This window comes from Lontra canadensis, unplaced genomic scaffold (genome assembly GCF_010015895.1).
Source record: "Lontra canadensis isolate GAN:19392208 unplaced genomic scaffold, GSC_riverotter_1.0 scaffold124, whole genome shotgun sequence".
In the NCBI taxonomy this organism is placed as follows: Eukaryota; Metazoa; Chordata; class Mammalia; order Carnivora; family Mustelidae; genus Lontra; species Lontra canadensis.
The window spans coordinates 2,733,824-2,751,864 of NW_022631118.1; the positions used below are offsets into that span (position 1 = coordinate 2,733,824).

The window sequence follows — 18,041 nt, forward strand, 5'->3', positions numbered from 1 at the left end:
CTGAGACAGAGGGTATATTTAGACTTCAAGAAGAGTCAGGTCCTCAACACAGTCTGGGCTGGGGAATGGGACTCTTCTTCCCACCCACCAGCCAGCATTTCCTAAAAGGCCAGACAGTACCCCAAAGCTGTGCCAAAGCACATCTTTCATTCAGGCCACTGGAATTTTCTGCAGGGCCCTTTGTCAGCAAGGTGGGAGAGACAGATTTTGTACAAATGACAAGCCTGCCAAGGAACCCACAGCCCAGGCAAGGAGAAGCCCAGATAATAAGGTCAAAAGTCTTGGCAAAGTGCCATTTGCTCTGACACAGGAGGGCTTGATCCCAGTTAACTTAAGTAAAAATAATTTAAGTAAAGAAGAATGTGTTCAGGGCCCCTCCTAGAATTCAGAGGTGGGATGTGTCGTGCTCCTGGTCTAGAGCCAGGAGCTGCAAAGTTAGGAGCAAATGCCTCTCTTGGTCTGGCAGTGTCTACAGCAGGCTTTGTATATCAGTTTTTTACCCTGGCGTGCAGATGGCTCAACAGTCAGCATGGGGCGGAGACACGGAGCAGGTTTATGAGTGGCCCTGTAAAAATACACAGGCTTTCAAACAGCCGTTTAAAAAGTTCTGAGGCTGACAAAAACTGTCAAGCTTCTTTGCTCTCGGCTAGGCTTCTGTCAACCCAAGGTAGTAACACCGGTTATCGCATACTAATCAGCCTCTCTGATTGGCTGCTAGTGACATAATAGAAGTTCATGGACGTGATTGGTGGGTGGCCATCCCAGCCCGAGCCTCTGAGCAGGAAGGTGGAGGACAGGAGTGGCACATGACCAGGATGGGATCAGAAGAGCAGGGGGGTCGTGTTGGGGGTGGACGGCCACAGTCTTTGAAGGCATGGAGCTGTGTTTCAAATAAACACGGTCTTGAAGGTAGTGAAAACTGTGCATGGCCCCCAAGGTACACCTGGGTTCTTTCGTGTTCTTTCTGCCTCCTCCCGTACCAGGTGTCTTTCTCTCCCTGGTGACTTGCAGACAAGTGCTGACATGCCTCCCTTCACTCCCAGTCCCTTTTCCTCTGCCCCAACCTGCTCTCTGGAGCCCTGAGGCAGGCAGCCAGCCTCCCCGCTCTGCCGCCCAGGCCAGCCTGAGCTCCCAGGGCCCTTCCCTACTCCAAGGGGCCACCATACCAGCCTCATGGGGGGACAAGACACCTAACTTGACAAATTCTCCAAACAGAGCAAAGCCACAGCAGGGGGGCGAAACATAACAAGAAACACAGACGTGTGGGCAGTCAGGAGAGGGATGTTTTCTCTAACAGGAACAGTAACTAGGGACTGCAGACGGGCTCACCTGGTGAGTCACTGCACACTCTCTCCTCTTGGCTGGCTACCAACAGAGCACACGTGCCACAGCCAGTGGCCTCGAGGGACAACCTGGGGCGTTTGAGAAAGGCTCTGGGTTTGCAGAAGAGAATAGCACAGCAGGGCAGTGAGGCGCTGGGAGCTGGGATTCTATGGGCTCACAGCAAACTGGCTGTGTGACTTTGGGATCCTCTGTGAGACTCTGTTGCCTCATCTGTTGCATGGGGTACATTATTCAATTGTCTCTAGGCCTTTTCTAGCTTAGTTTTTCCCTACTACTGAACACTGGTGTTTTGGGAGCTGGACAAAGCATTCCAGTGCCAATAACGCTAACAATATTTATCCTTTATTAAGCCTCCTACTGTGGGCCTGGCACAGTGCTAGGGACTTCACATACAGGAATGCTAATCTTGAGACTAATCCTGCCAAGAAGGTATTATCTCCATCTTAAAGAAGAGGAAGCAAGCAAGTTCCAGAGATTAAGTAACTTGCCCACTGTCATACAGCTAATACTCCTGATTTAAAGCCAGGTCTTTTCTGGCCACTTGGATGGCTCAGTCTATGGAGCATCTAACTCTTGGTCTCAGGGTTGTGAGTTCAAGCCCCATGGTGGGCATGGTGCCCACTTAAAACACAAAAGAAAACAAAACATAAGCCCAGGTTTTTTTTACTTCAAAGTACCTTGCATGTGATCTTTTTTCCTATTGATTTGCTTAAAAAAAAAAAAAAAAAAAGCTAAAAGCTAGTATTTTGTTAATTTTTTTTCTCCCAGCACTTTTCTTTGATGACTGCTATCAGGTACTAGCAAAATATCCAAACTTACTGGCAAGTGAAGACTGGAAATGAATGTTGTGGAGACACTTGGAAACTGGACACTTGGAAATAGCTTGTTTCTCCCCTAAGCCAGTATGCTTACAGCTGTGATTTTATTTTATAACAGTATGCACAATTAATTAAGCAGATGTTTCCAGCCCAACCTAGAAGCAAAATCCATCAATATATTATGAGCTAAGTCATTATTTGTATAATGAGGCATAGAAATGCCAGTGTTTCATCATCTTCTGCAAAGGACGCTGACATGCAGGTGCCTTGCCATCTAAAACAGGTCTGAGCACCCTTGTTCTTTGACTCTGTGAATGCTCAATTTATGCACAGGAAAGCTTTCTGGACAAAACAGAGCAAGGGAGAGTTCTCTCACCACCTTCGGAATCTCAGCTCTGGGAGGTATCTTTTTTTTTTTTCTTCTTCCCTGGGAATGGGAAGGTATTCTTTCCCTTTGTATGTGCACCTGGAAACTTCTCTATCAAACCAAGCTGACCCACATAGGCTCCCCACCCTGCCAACAAAAGCAGTAACTGAGTTCCAGAGTGGCTCTTAACTAGATGGGTAGGCTAGCCCAAGGCTGACTTGTACAATGGGCAGAAAGAAAGCAGGAGCTCATCCAAAGTAACCACATGCCAGAGGCCAAGGAGTAGAGCCTGCACTCTCCTGGCTCCCAAGACTGCCCCTGGACCTTACCTCTCACCCTTTGAGGCCCAGGCCATGAGCCAGAATACTTTTTTTTATTACTGTCTCCAAATGGCCTCCCTATATTCCCTGCAGGCTTTGGAATCCTGCTTACCATCTTCCTTTCTGTAACATTCCCAGCCACCATCTTGGAGATCTCTTTCTTTTTTTTTTTTTTTTTTTTAAAGATTTTCTTTTTAAGTAATTTCTTCACTCGAACTTATAACCCTGAGATCAAGAGTTGCCCACACCGTGGACTGAGCCAGCCAGGTGCCCCGAGATTTCTGATAGCCATGTGAATGTGAATAATTCACCCTTGGATTATGTCTTCTGGACTGTGTCACAATTTTTCATCAAGGTGGCTGGGACCTGGCCATTCTGCAGTCACATCTCCATATATAAACTATCACAAATTTTAAGAGACGTGAGTGCTAAGAATTTTTTTTTTTTTTTTTTTAACTTGACAGAGATCACAAGTAGGTAGAGAGGCAGGCAGAGAGAGAGCGGGATGCAGGCTCCCCACTGAGCAGAGAGCCGGATGATGTGGGACTCGATCCCAGGACCCTGAGACCATGACCCGAGCTGAAGGCAGAGGCTCAACCCACTGAGCCACCCAGGCGCCCCGTGTGCTGAGAAGTTTTAAAATAAAATCATTCCACTATGCCAGTGGAGGTAACTTAATTCGGATCCAGATGTCATGATTATTTACTGAGATCCTGCTGTGATGAGCTAGGTGTTACTAGGCATGTTGTTCCATTCAATCCTAAAGGTATTCAGAGCTAATCTAACTCCAAAAAGGGGTTGAGGTGCCACAGTGTGATGTCAGGATTAACACTGCTGCTGTTTTAAGAAAACAGTATTAGAATAAATGTTGTCCCTAAGCCCACTGAAGATTTGGCATACTAGAAACTTGAGCTTAAATCTGAGAGGTACAGTGACAAGAGCAGGGAGCAGATGGGACAATTACCACCTACCTGGCAGGGTTATTATAGAGAACTTGATGCTAAGGCAAAGTGCAGGACACCAGGAGATACTGATGCAGTGTTACCATCTTTCCTTGTGGTCCTTTGGAACTGGAGCCATTATACCACACTTCCTCTTACTCACTGGGATGCATCAAGGAAGAAGCATGTAAGCTTTATGGTGGATAATATGCTACCATAGTGAGTTAATCTGCACCTCATGGCAACCCTTGCAAAGTAGTGATTATCCCTATTTGCCAGAAGAGGAAGTCCAACTTCTTGGAAGATAAATGAGGTCTGATAAGCAGTAGGGTTTGGATTTGAACCCAGGTCTGATTATACCCAGAGGCCACATCTTTCCCTTTAAACAACAAGGTCGCTTTCTGAGTTAATAATTAATTTTCTCAGAGCCATAAGCATAGAGAGAATATGTATTTCCTTTCAATAAGTTGATACTATGTAGAAATATTTGGGTACTGGAAAGTGGAGATGCTTCTTCTGTCCTGTGAACATAAAAGGAAGGAGAATTGAGAAGAGTGTTAGCTACATAATCATATGTACATACGTAATCATGTATAAAATAATCATATAGTTTAAGGTTCACATGCCAACCTGATGAAAACAGCCTGCTTAGTACATATTTTTAAAACAAAATGTATTTTACATTTATAAATGAGTTAAACATTTCTAAAATTCTCATTCTTTTATTGGAAAAAAATCTTTTGCTTTTTTGGTTTTGAATAAAAATATCTGGAAAACATATGTTTGTTGTTCTAGTTAAATGAAACCATCGACATCACTACAATTATGCTAGCTGTGATTGTATTCCTAATTAAAATAGTGAAAAGACGACCTCAAATCCACCCCCATCTGACCTGCAGAATTGGAAATGGGTCACCTCCCAGTGAATTCACAGTTATCTGCTTCGATTAGCTTCATATTCTGGAATAGCTCCAGAATTTGGAAAAAACAAATTATTTGCAGCATCTGGTCCTCCCAAAAAGGAAACCTTAAAATTAACTCTGAGTTAGGAAAGATGCATAATAAGTTTATGTTAAACAACTCGAGTGTGCTTACAAAAGAAAAACATAAATGGAATCTTGCATCAGGGATCAAATCAGGTCGAAGTAAGTATTTAAATCACTATGTAGATGCATCTGATTAAAAAGTTCCATCCTGGTCTTTGAACTAAGACCTAGACTGGACCCCAACTCATCCGCTTACAATCATTTTTCAATACAAAAGACATGCACATGACCAAGGGACAGGTCAAACTTTCTAATCCCACAGGGCCAGTGAAAATATACATGTCACAGTACTTTGTGAGGATAGAATTAGATAATGCCCGGGAACACACTCAGAGATTTCTTGTGGCTCTGAAGACTGCACGGACACTAGCCATTGTGTGTGGATCTTGGCCCACTTGTTTTCTTTGCGGGACATCACTACCTCCTAGTAAGCTCCACTTCCTTTCACACACCCTTGACACACCCACGTCTTTCTTCTTTCCCACCTGTGAGGAAACTAAGAATCTGACCAACAAAATTATGGAGCAGCATCTGAAAGAGGGAAGTGAAACTGAATGGGATGTTCCTGCTTTGTCATGTTCCTGAATAACATTTTGTGAGAGTTTACTCCAGACAAGGTATGGGTGACTACAAGAAATGAATAGAGTTCTTACCCGCCATCAAATGAAGAGAGACCTTCTTCCCACGATGTCCAGACTGTCAGAAAATGTGCGTGACAGTGCTGCCCAGTGGAGATCTAATGGGAGCCACACATGTTAATTTTCAATTGTTTAGCAGCATATAAAAAATAAATAAATAAAAAGGAATAGGTGAAATTAGTACTAATAATAGCATTAATAATGCTAGTATTGTATATTGCATACAATATATGTTTTGTATTATACATACGATTAGTATTATACATATAACTAGTATTATATATACTAGTATTAGTATATTAATAATATTGGGCCAATGTATTCCAAATACTTATTTCAAAACATTCAATCAATATTAAAAAATTATTAATGAGGGGTGCCTGGGTGGCTCAGTTGAGCGTCTGCCTTTGGCTCAGGTCATGATCCTGGGGTCCTGGGTCAAGCCCCACAGGGGACTACCCGCTCAGCAGAGAGTCTGCTTCTCTCCCACTGCCCCTCCTCACCCCCAGCTCATGATCTCTCACTCGCTCTCAAATAAATAAAATCTTTAAAAAAAATTATTAATGGGACACTCTACCATACTAAGTCTTTGAAATGTGGTGTGTAGTCTATCCTACCTCCCACCTCAATTTGGACCAGTCATATTTCAAGGGCTCTGTGACTACATGTGTCTCATGGCCACCATGTTGGGCAAGAGGTCTGTGAGACTTTCAGAGAAAAGTGCTCAAGAAGAGTGTTAGCATATAAATGTTTGATGTTTGAATATTTCTTCTGTATATATTTTATGGTGGGGGGGTCTGAGGTTTTACCAGCTAAAAAAGGTCCAGAAGGCCCTTTGGACTTCAGCACCATTCAGATTTCCTTCCAGAACCAGATCAAACGTTCCTCCAGCTGCTGGGACTGTTGATGGCTCACAGCTGAGTCTTTCTGTGAGCTCTGTCACCGGCCAAAGGGAGTTGCCTCACCAAGGGTAGTAGGCCCCACATCCAATAACCAGTTGTTGCCTTGGTAAGGCCTGCCTGCTTGTCTTGATTTGGGACCACCCTGCAAGGCCACCCAGCTCCAGAGCTACCCTGGAAGAATGACTGAGGCCCCTGTTGCTGCTGCTTCCCTGCTCAGCTTGTCCCTCTGCCTGATCCCATGGCTGCCTTCACCTCCACCTCCACCTCCACACACCTCCTCCAGGCAGACCACCTTCTTGTAGAGCCTATTCTCCAGGGAATCCACTTAAGACTTCTCACCAGTACTAGGTTGTCCTTCACAAGGACAGCAGCTGTGTTAACAGACTGAGGCTTTTGCGTGCCATACTTGCACAAGGACACTGAAATCTGTGGGCCTCTTGTCAGCTGATTGGCTACGGAACTGCACTAAAGGAGGAAAATATGTAATCACAGCAAATTCCCTCTTACAAGTTGCTCCAGTTTTTGTTTTTTTGTTGTTGTTTGTTTTAATTTGAGAGAGAGAGAGAGAGAGAAAGAGAACACGAGCAGGGAGGAGGGGCAGAGGGAGAGGGAGCTGCAGACTCTGCTAAGCAGGGACACTGATATGGGAGTCAATCCTAGGACCCTGGGATCATGACTTGAGCAGAATATAGCTGTTTAACCACTTAACTGATTGAGCCACTCAGGGCCCCCAAGTAGCTCCAGTTTTAGGAATCATACTTGTGTGTCCAATTTCTGTAAAAGAATAGGGAGAAACCCGCTACTTGATACACCAGTCAGGTAAGATTGGATGTCACCATGGCCCATTACTTTAGCTCTGCTTCCTCACATGATGAGGTTCATAGATTCTCAATTCAAAGGTCCCAGCAACCTCTCTGGGAGCAGGCTGAGGAACCTTGTCTTCTAGTAGAGGGGTACGAGCAATGTAGCTATTAACCCAGGTCTTCTTTGGCATAGCATTAGAGAGGAAACAGAGTATGACACTTAGATTTGTCTCCTTGTCCTCAAGACTAGTTTGACTTAGAGATGACAGGAAGTTCTAGTGTGAGACCCTCAAACAAAACCCTAAATTTTCAGGTACACACACACACACACACACACACACACACACACACACAGTACTTCTTACTCCCTGTCTCCTCCTTATTTTTCCAGCCTTTGTGCTCATTCTTACTTGCTCTTTCTCCACTTACTCCTCACATTCCTTTGAGACCATCTCAAGGGCCTTCTCCATGAAACATTTCCTCCATTTTATTTTAAATTTATTTTTATTTTTTAGAAGATCTTATTTATTTGTCAGAGAGAGAGAGTGCATGTACGTGTGTGAACATGACCAGAAGGAGCGGCAGGCAGAGGGAGAAGCAGGCTCCCTGATGAGCAAGGGGCCTGACTCGGGACTCGATTCCAGGACCCCGGAATCATGACCAGAGCCGAAGGCAGACACTTAACTGAGTCACCCAGGCATCCCCATTTCTCCCATTTTAAAAACACTGATATATGATTCACATACCATACAACCATTTAATGTACTCTAACCACTGAATTTAAGCACAATTCAATGGTTTACAGTATATTCAGAGTTGTGCAACCATCTACCAAGAAAATAACTTTTAGAACATTTTCAAAAACCATAAGACACCCTACATCTCTTAGCTGTCACTCCCAAGCCCCCCATTACCTACTTCCAGCCATAGGTAAACCACTAAACTACTTTCTTTCTATATTTGCCTTTTCTGGGCACTTAATAGAAATCAAATCCTTCAAGATGTCATGTGTGGCTTATTTTACCTTGCATGTTTTTAAGGTTCCTCCATGTGGTAGCATGTGGTCAGAACTTCGTTCTTATTATTTTATTAAAGATTTTTATTTATTTATTTGACAGAGAGACAGAGATCACAAGTAGGCAGAGCGGCGGGCAGAGAGAGAGGGGGAAGCAGGCTCCCCGCTGAGCAGAGAGCCCAATGCGGGGCTCGATCCCAGATCCCTGGGATCATGACCTAAGCTGGAGGCAGAGGCTTAACCCACTGAGGCACCCAGGTGCCCCACTTTGTTCTTTCTTAATGCTGACTCATACTCTATTGTGTGGGATATACCACGTTTTATCTGTCCACTCATTAGTGATGGGTATTGGGTTATTTGGACTTCTTGGCTATTGTGGATCATGGTGCTATGAATATTCTTGTCCAAGTTTTTGTGCAAGTACATGTTTTCGGTGGAATTACTGGATCATGTGATAAGTCTGTGTTTAACCATTTGAGAAGTTACCAGCCGGTTTTCCACAGCAGCTGTGATGTTCCCGCAAGCAGCCTGTATGAGGGTTCCTGTTTCTCCACATCTTCACCACTACCTGATATTTTGTTGTCTTCTGATGATAGCCACCCTGGTGGGTGTAAAAGTGGTTTCTCATGGTCAAATTTGCATTTTCCTGATGGCTAATGTCAAGCATCTTCTCGTGTACTTATTGGTTGTTCATGTATCTTCTTTGGAGGAATATGTATCCAGATCTTTTGGCCATTTAAAAATATGGTTGATTATGTTTTTATTGCATTGCAAATGTCTTTATATATTCTAAGTACAAGCGCCTTATTAAATGTATGATTCACAATTATTTTCTCCCATTTTTCTGTGGGTTGTCTTTTATTTATTTATTTTTAAAAGATTTTATTTATTTACTTGCGAGAGAATGCATGAGTGAGGAGGTCAGAGGGAGAAGCAGACTCCCAGTGGAGCTGGGAGCCCTATGCGGGACTCCAGGATCATGACCTGAGCTGAAGGCAGTTGCTTAATCAACTGAGCCACCCAGGTGCCCTGTGGGTAGTCTTTTTTTTTTTTTTTTTAAGATTTTATTTATTTATTTGACAGAGAGAGATCACAAGTAGGCAGAGAGGCAGGCAAAGAGAGGAGGAAGCAGGCTCCCTGCCAAGCAGAGAGCCCGATGTGGGACTCGATCCCAGGACCCTGAGATCATGACCTGAGCCGAAGGCAGAGGCTTTAACCCACTGAGCCACCCAGGCGCCCCTGTGGGTAGTCTTTTAAACTTCTTAGTGGTGTCTTTTGAACACAAGATTTAAACTTCTTTTTTTAAAAGATTTTATTTATTTGACAGAGATCACAAGTGGGCAGAGAGGCAGGCATAAAGAGGAGGAAGCAGGCTCCCCGCTGAGCAGAGAGCCCAACGCCGGGCTTGATCCCATGACCACGAACCAGCCGAGGGCAGAGTCTTTAATCCACTGAGCCACCCAGGCACCCAACAAGATTTAAATTTTGATGAAGACCCATTTATCTATTTTTTCTTTTGTTGCTTGTGCTTTTGGTGTCTGGTCTAAGAAGCCATTGGCTAATCCAAGGTTATGAAGATTTAATCATGTTCTCTTCTATGAATGTTATACTTTCATTTGTTATATTTACGCTTTGATCCATTTGAGTTGATTTTTATATATGGTGGGAGGTAGAGGTTCGATTTCTTTCTTTTGATGTGGCTACTTAATTGTCCCAGCACCATTTGTTGGAAAAAATAATTTCTCTAATTAATGCCTTGCTGCCCTTGTCAAAACTCAGGATATCAACCGACTGCACAAAACCTTTCTTGACCCTTCCAAATGAAAGAGGACCTGTGCTTAGGGAGCAGCCTCTATGGGGAGCACTCCCAGTCCTGTGGCAGAGGGAAAGTGAGACATGATAAACTTCGGGCTGGCTCTTAAAGTTTTTGCTCAGAAGTAACATGTCAGTCCCATTCTCACTTCATTGGCCAAGAAAAGTCGTAAGGCCACCCTGAGGTCCTTGGAGGTAGGAAAATTAGTCATCCTATAGGGTAGGGGCTGCAGGGAGGGAAAAGAGATGCTTACTGGAAATAGTAATACAATTTAATTCTTCCTCACCATCTCCTGTATGACTTGACATCTTGTTCTCCTGGTTTTCTTCTGATCTCTCCTTATTCCTTAGCTTTCTCTGCCTGCTCCTTTCATGTTGGCATTTCCCAGGGTTGTGAGCTTGGCTCTCCTGTCTTCATACTCTACAGACTTCCTGGGGAAATCTCACCCACTCCCTCATCTACTACATGCCAACTCTCACAGTTACACTGTCAGCTTCTGACCTGTGTAGCCGAAGTCTACTGAACATCCACAGACACCCCAAATTCAGCATGCCCAGGCCTGAGATTATGATACCACCCCAAATCTGTGCCTCCTCCTGAATCCCCAGCTTGGGAAATAGCACACCGCTGTTCCAGTTGCCTCAGCCAGAATCTGGGCACTTTTTCTTTAGTATTTTATGTATTTATTTAGAGTGCAAGCACGGGGGAGAGGAGAGAGAGAATCTCTAACAGACCAGCCATTAAGCGCAGAGCCTGAGGCAGGGCTCAATCCCACAACCCTGAGGATCATGACCCAAGCCAAAATCAAGAGTCAGAAGCTTAACCGGCTCACCCACCCAGGTACCCCCTAGTCTTGCCTCTTCTAATCCATTCTTCATGTTGCAACCATAATGATTTTTATAAAATGTAAATCCAGTTTTGCCACTCTCCAGCCCCCAAATCTCTCACTGGCTTTCCACTGCTCTGGAGATAATGATTAATACACTGACAGGCTTTCATAAGACCTTTTATGATCTGGCCTCTGTCATTTCTCCGTCCTCACTTCTGTACAGCATCTGCCTGGCATTTTATTCATCTTGAGCTAAATTTAGTTCCCTAAACACACTGTGATCTCTTCATTCGGGGCTTTTGAACAAGCACTTCTCTGTGTCTGGATACTTTTCCTTCTCCTCGGGGTAACTCCTACTTGTTCTTAAAGTAATGGCTGGGCATCGTTTGCTCCTTCTCTTCAAACTGTGCAAACACAAGTGACTGAAAGATATTCTAGCTCAGAGGTTAAGAGGGAGGGCTCTGCGAACTGATGGCCCAGTTTGGAATCCTGGCTGTCATCTACCAGCTTTGAAACGGTATGCCAGGCCTCACTCTTCTGTGCCTGTGTTTCCCCTGGCATAAGTTAGGGAATAATAAGAGTCCCTATTATATAATATAGATAATCTAATATATATAATATAGAGAGCCTATTATATAAGGCTGTAGTGGGGATTAAATGAATAAATCTATAGAAAGTGCTTAGAGGGCGCCTGGGTGGCTCAGTGGGTTAAGGCCTCTGCCTTCGGCTCAGGTCATGATCTCAGGGTCCTGGGATCGAGGCCCGCATCGGGCTCTCTGCTCAGCGGGGAGCCTGCTTTCTCCTCTCTCTCTCTATGCCTGCCTCTCTGCATACTTGTGATCTCTCTCTCTCTCTGTTTCAAATAAATAAATAAAATCTTTAAAAAAAAAAAAAAAAAAAAAAAAAAAGAAAGTGCTTAGAATAGTGCCTGACACTGTCAGGGCTCAACCAGTATTTGCCATTACTTTTAGGCATCTCCATAGCACCCTATAGTTACCTCTATAATTAAGCACTTATCAGATAAATATAATTCCCAATTTACTTACCTGATTACTTTACTGCATTTTAAGATCCTTAGATTTGGGACAACATCTTATTCATTAAGCTTCAGTTCCTGACACACACACTGTGTCAAATATTAAATATTAAATATATCAAATATTAAATATTTGTTAAATGACTGAATGAATGAATGAACTTGTCTTCATGAACGACCACTTCTCATCTTCTATTATGAGGATAAATTCTGTCTTCCCCACTTGATGTACTACAAGCTTACTGAGGGCAGGATCACAAGTATGGTGATCTTGGCCAATCCCATCTCCCTCCAACCTAATGTTGCTTAGCAACACTGAATTAACCAGTTGAATTAAATTCCCCTCCCTGAGAGCCTTTAGCCTTCTCCTGGTTTTTCCACTTGCCATAACCTCTGATCTATTTCTACATAACCCATTGTAACCTGAAATTCCAGGGAAAGACATTCCTCTATCTCCTGTCCATTTGTTAGAGTAGGTTAGTTATACAAGAAGGGGTTGAGGGCAGTTAAATTCAAGTTAGAGTTTGGAGTTACATTTAGGTGAGGGGTCCTGTGATTTCTGAAAATAATACTGAGCTGAGGGATTTTATTTTTCCTGATCTTATAAAAGCTACTGAAATCCAAGGCCTTGTTATAATTTACTTACATGCTGGGTGGGTAGAACAACAGGCTGAAGTGAAAGGGGGATTAAGTAGGATGTAGGGATGCAAGTTTTAGTCTAGGCTGTCGACAAGTATATGTGACTTTGGAAGTCACGCCTTTCTGGGCCTTATTTATCCCACCTGTAAAGTGAAGAAGTATAAATGGTCTCTAAGTTTGCCATAAATTCTGACGTATCATGCATCATCTCCCCAGAAGTAGCTCATTCTAGGAAGGAATTTTCTACTCTTCCACTTGATCTCAAGACACAGAATAGAAATGGTACAGAAGAAACCATAGCTCCATGTCTTTAGCTCCATGGTCAGTAATAACTGAAAATAATCATAGAAATCATCTGAATAAACCAGGAAAGAATTATTCATATCTTGCAGGTGAGGCCTGAAGTGGGATGTGATACTGGTCTTTTGAGTAAAACAGTTTTGAATTCAAGTCCCAGCTTAGCCATGTACTAGTTTGAGGGCTGGGGGCCAGTGGGTCTGTGGTTAACTTCTTTTTTAATTTTTTTTTTTAGATTTTCAAAATTTATTTATTTGACAGAGATCACAAGTAGGCAGAGAGGCAGGCAGTGAGAGAGAGGGGGGAAGCAAGCTCCCCGCTGAGGAGAGAGCCTGATGTGGGGCTCGATTACCAGGACCCTGAGATTATGACCTGAGCTGAAGGCAGAGGCTTTAACCCACTGAGCCACACAGGCATCCCTGTTGGTTAACTTCTTTACCTTCAGTTTCCTTGGCTATAAAAAAGCAGGGCTCATATCTATGTTGTAGAAGTAGGGTAAGGATCAAAAGAAGCAGTTCATGTATCACACCTGGTGTGTAGGCCTTGAATGAACATTAGGTCATTTTCCCTGTTTTATTCAATCCTTTGCTAGCGAAAAGTACTTTCACAGATTCCCACCCAGGCCTGTGAAACTATTCATTTGCTTGTGCTCAAAGGTATTTGGGTCCCCTGGATAAATGTCTAACACATACATTTCAAATTCAAATATTATACAAACCTAGGTATCTTCAAATTCAAGCAGTGCGTCAAAGTAACAAATACTGAGCTGTGAAAAAGGATCACTTTATTAATCTATATGTAACACATATAGAAGCAAGCAAAATCAGGATGTTTTCCTTAGCCATCCTTTCCACATTTTGTGTAGCTTTAGTGAACTATAAACCACTGTTTTCTTCACACCTAAAAGACAAAAAGAAGAGATGGTAAAAAAATTGGTGCTTGCTGACTACATACGCAGCTGGAGCTTCCATGATATTCTAACCAGAGACCTGACTTTGGAGTGGAGCAGTAATGGGCTGACTGGGGAGCCCGGGAGATCCTGGGAGCTGAAGATGGTAAAAGATCACCAAGATCAACATGAGGGGAAGAGATTCTGATTCTGAAGCTGATTCTGATTCTCCAACAGTGGATGCCAAAGTTAACCTGAGTTAATGGAGTAAGTGAATCTTTTTTTTTTTTAAGATTTTATTTTTTTATTTGACACAGAGGGATAAAGATCACAAGTAGGCAGAGAGGCAGGCAGAGAGAGAGGGGGAAGCAGGATCCCCACTGAGCAGAGAGTCCAATGCGGGGCTTGATCCCAGGACCCCAAGACCATGATTCGAGCTGAAGGCTAAGGCTTAACCCACTGAGCCACGCAGGTGCCCCTGGAGTAAGTGAATCTTTTGACTCACAGGTCTATCATCAACTTTTGACTTGAGTAGCTCTTTCAGAGGAGAAAGGAAAACAAAGACAAAACTCTGTATGTAACTGGATGTCCTCAGCTTCCTTTCTATGCCGGCATTCTGACCACCCCAACCCAGCACTCTGCTGCTGTGTAGCTGCGTGTGCCACCAGTCTGCCCAGAACAAGTGTCATTCCATCACTTTCCACCTATACACTCCTCAACCCCTTTCAGATTCCTTCTATGGAAATGTCTCCCTGGACAACCCAGGCCAACTCAGACGCAGCTCCTCCTGGTCCCAGAACAGCACCTGTGCTGACCTCTCATACAGCACTTACCACACTGCGTGGTGCTCATCAGCTTACTGACCTGTCCCTCCACCTAGACTGGGAGCTCCTCAAGGACAGGGAGCCCGTCCCACTCATCTCTGTATCCCGATCACCTAGTACAGTACCTAACACATAGTAGGGACTCAGTAAATGCTTTTGAAATGATGGAACAGATGTACCTCATTGAGATATCTGAACTTCTAGCACCCCTCACCTTGTTAATCACAAGTAGCTGATGAAACTGGACAAGAGGCTCTCTGGGGGCTAATGGGACAGAAGTAAAATGGGGTAGAATATGGGGATGCTATCTGTCTGTCAGGTCTAATCTGAGCCTATTTGCAGATGGTATTATGGGCTCGACTTCCTTTGTGCTGAGGATGAGATCACTTAGTCTGTGTTTCAGGGTGTGGCCCAAAGATCCAAACGGTCTTTTTCCCCAAGAGATAGGAATTGTGGTCTGTGCTACCAGTCTGAAATGCACACCTCTGGCAGTGCACTTTAAGCACAGGTAGGCATTGTGGATGAGGTAACAGGACTGAATTTGGAGACTCCTAGCACTGGGGTTTGAGTGGTTTCTTGAAAATACCGGGGGCCTGTTACCTGTAAGCTGCCCAGTCCACTTAGAATCTTTGAAGAGGCAGTGGCAGGTAAAAAGGCTGTAGACCAGGAAAACTGTTAGCAAATACTTCCAGAAACTCTGGCCCAGCTTGCCTACTGTTTGCAAATGGACTGAGCCTAGTCAAGAAACTCAGAGCTCCTTTTCCTGCCTCCACCTCTTTTAATTTTCTCCCTGGAGCAACTACTTTGGCGAACCTCACCCACTTGAGCGTGGAGACTGGAAACTTCTTACGTAAGGTGCTTTTTAATATTCCAGCCAGAACCAATCAAGACACTAAGAAGAACACAGGTAGGTACATTACAGTAAGGTTCAACACAGCAACCCCAGGGCACTAAGTCACAGCTAGAGGAAGGTGCACTGGCCATGATAAGTCCCAGCTCAACTTCATAAACCTTACATACAGACATGCTGGACTTTAACATTTAAGGTAGATATCTAAAGTATCTGAGTGTCACCATGTAGCCATATTTTGTTGCTACGGCATAGAAACTTCCCTTCATTGGGGCACCTGGGTGGCTCAGTCAGTTAAGTGTGTGCCTTCAGCTCCAGTCATGATGTCCTGGGATTGAGCCCCACATCAGGCTCCCTCCTCAGCAGGGTGTCTGCTTCACCCTCTCCCTCTGCCCTGGCTTATGCTCTCTCTCTTTCTCTTTCATTTTCGCTCTCAAATAAATAAAATCTTAAAAAAAAAAAAAGTCTCTCCCTTTGACGGCTCTGCCTGAGATTCTTAAAAAGACTGTAGCAGGGAATTGTGTTAGAAAGAGCACTCGAATAGGAGTCAAGAGACCTGAATTCTAGTCCCAACTGGGCCATAAACTTATACTGTGACACACCCTCTCTAGTCAGAGGGTGTGTCACATCTGCAAAGAGACTGGTTGGACTAGTTCAGGGTTCCCTGACAAGGGGCTGTGGGCAGGTTTCAACGTTGGTCTGCAGGCAAGTTAGGAGGAAACCAGGAAAGTTTGCTGTGTGTGTGCATGCATGCACTTCTGTGCCAAGGGTACAGTTTTTGTTGGGTTTTCACAGGGAGTCAGGATTTGCAGAAAGTTAAGAGCCAATAGACTGAAATGAAGGATCCTTTCTGCCTTAATAGTCTAATTGCAACACAGGTGGAAAACTAAAACTCCATGAAGTTGTAGTGGGCAATCTTTCCTATACGTGGCACAAAATGCTACCCATAAAGGACAAAACTGACAAACTGTATTGAATAAAACTGAGAATGCCTTTTAATCAAAAGACACCATCAAGAAAGTGAAATGACAGCCCCCCAAGTGGGAGACTTTTGCATTCCATGTATCAAAGGACCTGTATCCAGACCAAATAAGGAATTCAGTAAGAAAAGGCAGACAATTCAAGAGAAAAACAACCAAAACACTAGAATAGGCACTTCACAAAAAAGGATATCCAAATAAACATGAATAAGTGCCCAGCTTCATGAGTCATCGGGAAAATGGAAATTAAAACTCTAATATGATGCCACTACTCACTTATTGGAGTGCCTATAATGAAAAAGACACAGAGTATTAGGTGAGGAGGAGCTGCACCAAGAGCTCAGCTAGTGGGAGTAGAATGTGGACAACTGTTTGATAGTATTACCAAAGCAGAACATTCACATACACTAGGATGCTGTATTCTACTCAAGTATGTACCTAAGAGAAATGTGTACGTTTGCTTACCAAAAGACAGGCACAAAAATGTTCACAGCAGCACCACCTGTAAGGGCCCCAAACTGGAACCACCCCAAGAAACAATCAATAGGAGAGTAGATAAACTGTGGTATTATCATACAATGGGTTTGGTGCAATAAGGATAAATGAACTATTGCTGCTCCCAACACCATGTTAAATCTCACTGATGTAAAAAGGAGTGAAAGGCCTGGGAGACTACATATTTATCTAAAGTTCAAAACTGGGCACAATAGAAGCATGGCATTGGAAGTCAGAGAGTAGTTACTCCTGGAGGACTAGTGACTATGACTGCCACACTTCTGGGGGACAGTCCTATTCTATTTCTTCATCTTGGTCCTAGGTTCATGGGCATGTTTACTTGGTGAAAATTCACCAAATTTATGATTTGTGCACTTTTCTGTATCTATGGAGATTTTTTTCCTACTACCAGAAAACCTAGAATCTTTCATTTACTCAGTCACTGAAATAAACTGAACCAGTACTTATTAAGCATCTATATAATATAAGACATTGAACTAGATGTTGAGGTTATGCTTATAGTCTCTGCTCTCACAGAGTTCACAATCCTCAGAATTCTACTTGGCTTACATTAAGCCTACTTTTGGTTTCTGCTCTCTTTCTAGAGAAAAGGATGATGATTTAGGAAGTCTGCATTTAGAATGTGTCTTTAGGGAAGACAGCCTGCTAACAGAGAAACTTTAAGAACAATCATCCTCGTCTTTGCTCCTTCCCCAATGGATAAAGATGCAACACCTCTTTAGATAACAACGTCTTTAGAGACATCCTTATCCACTGAAAGTGAGTCATTATGAATTTTGACTAGTATCTAAAGTCAAGTCTTTTTTGGAAGTGTATAGAAATCCACTTCAATATCTGGATCCTCAAGTTTTACTTTTGTTCATTTCCAGCCTGTTTCACATGACCGGCAGCAAAGTTACTACACATGTAAGACCATGAGTCCCTGTGTGACCTTAAATAAGATGCGTCCAGTGAGAGACATGGTTCTCCAGGAAACAATGCAAGGCAGCGATATGAATAGGTTGTGAGAGGTCTCTCCCTTCCCATTCTACATTTCAGATATTTAGGAGGGAAAATCAGTAAGCCCCCAAACATTCTTCCAATTATTTTCTAACCACAATTAGATATTATCTACAAAGAAGATCTCTTGAAGCAGAAGTACAAACTTAAATTAAAAGGACTCTCAGGTTAAGTA

The 18,041-nt window shown here is 43.3% G+C and overlaps 1 protein-coding gene across 6 annotated transcripts in view; it reads right to left on the bottom strand.

Moving 5' to 3' along the window:
• Positions 1–5,100: 5,100 nt before the first annotated feature.
• The window catches only part of TAMM41 (TAM41 mitochondrial translocator assembly and maintenance homolog), a 59,827-nt gene continuing 46,886 nt past the window's right edge, over positions 5,101–18,041 (bottom strand). For 4 of the 6 annotated variants that reach the window (XM_032841463.1, XM_032841457.1, XM_032841464.1 and 1 more), the window contains one exon: positions 13,574–13,708. In XM_032841463.1, coding sequence (XP_032697354.1) covers positions 13,632–13,708 — 77 coding nt within the window. In that variant the 3' untranslated portion in view covers positions 13,574–13,631. Of the gene's footprint in view, positions 5,573–8,500; positions 8,920–13,573; positions 13,709–18,041 lie in introns of those variants that run through there. The other 2 variants (XM_032841459.1, XM_032841461.1) reach the window with 2 other exon arrangements.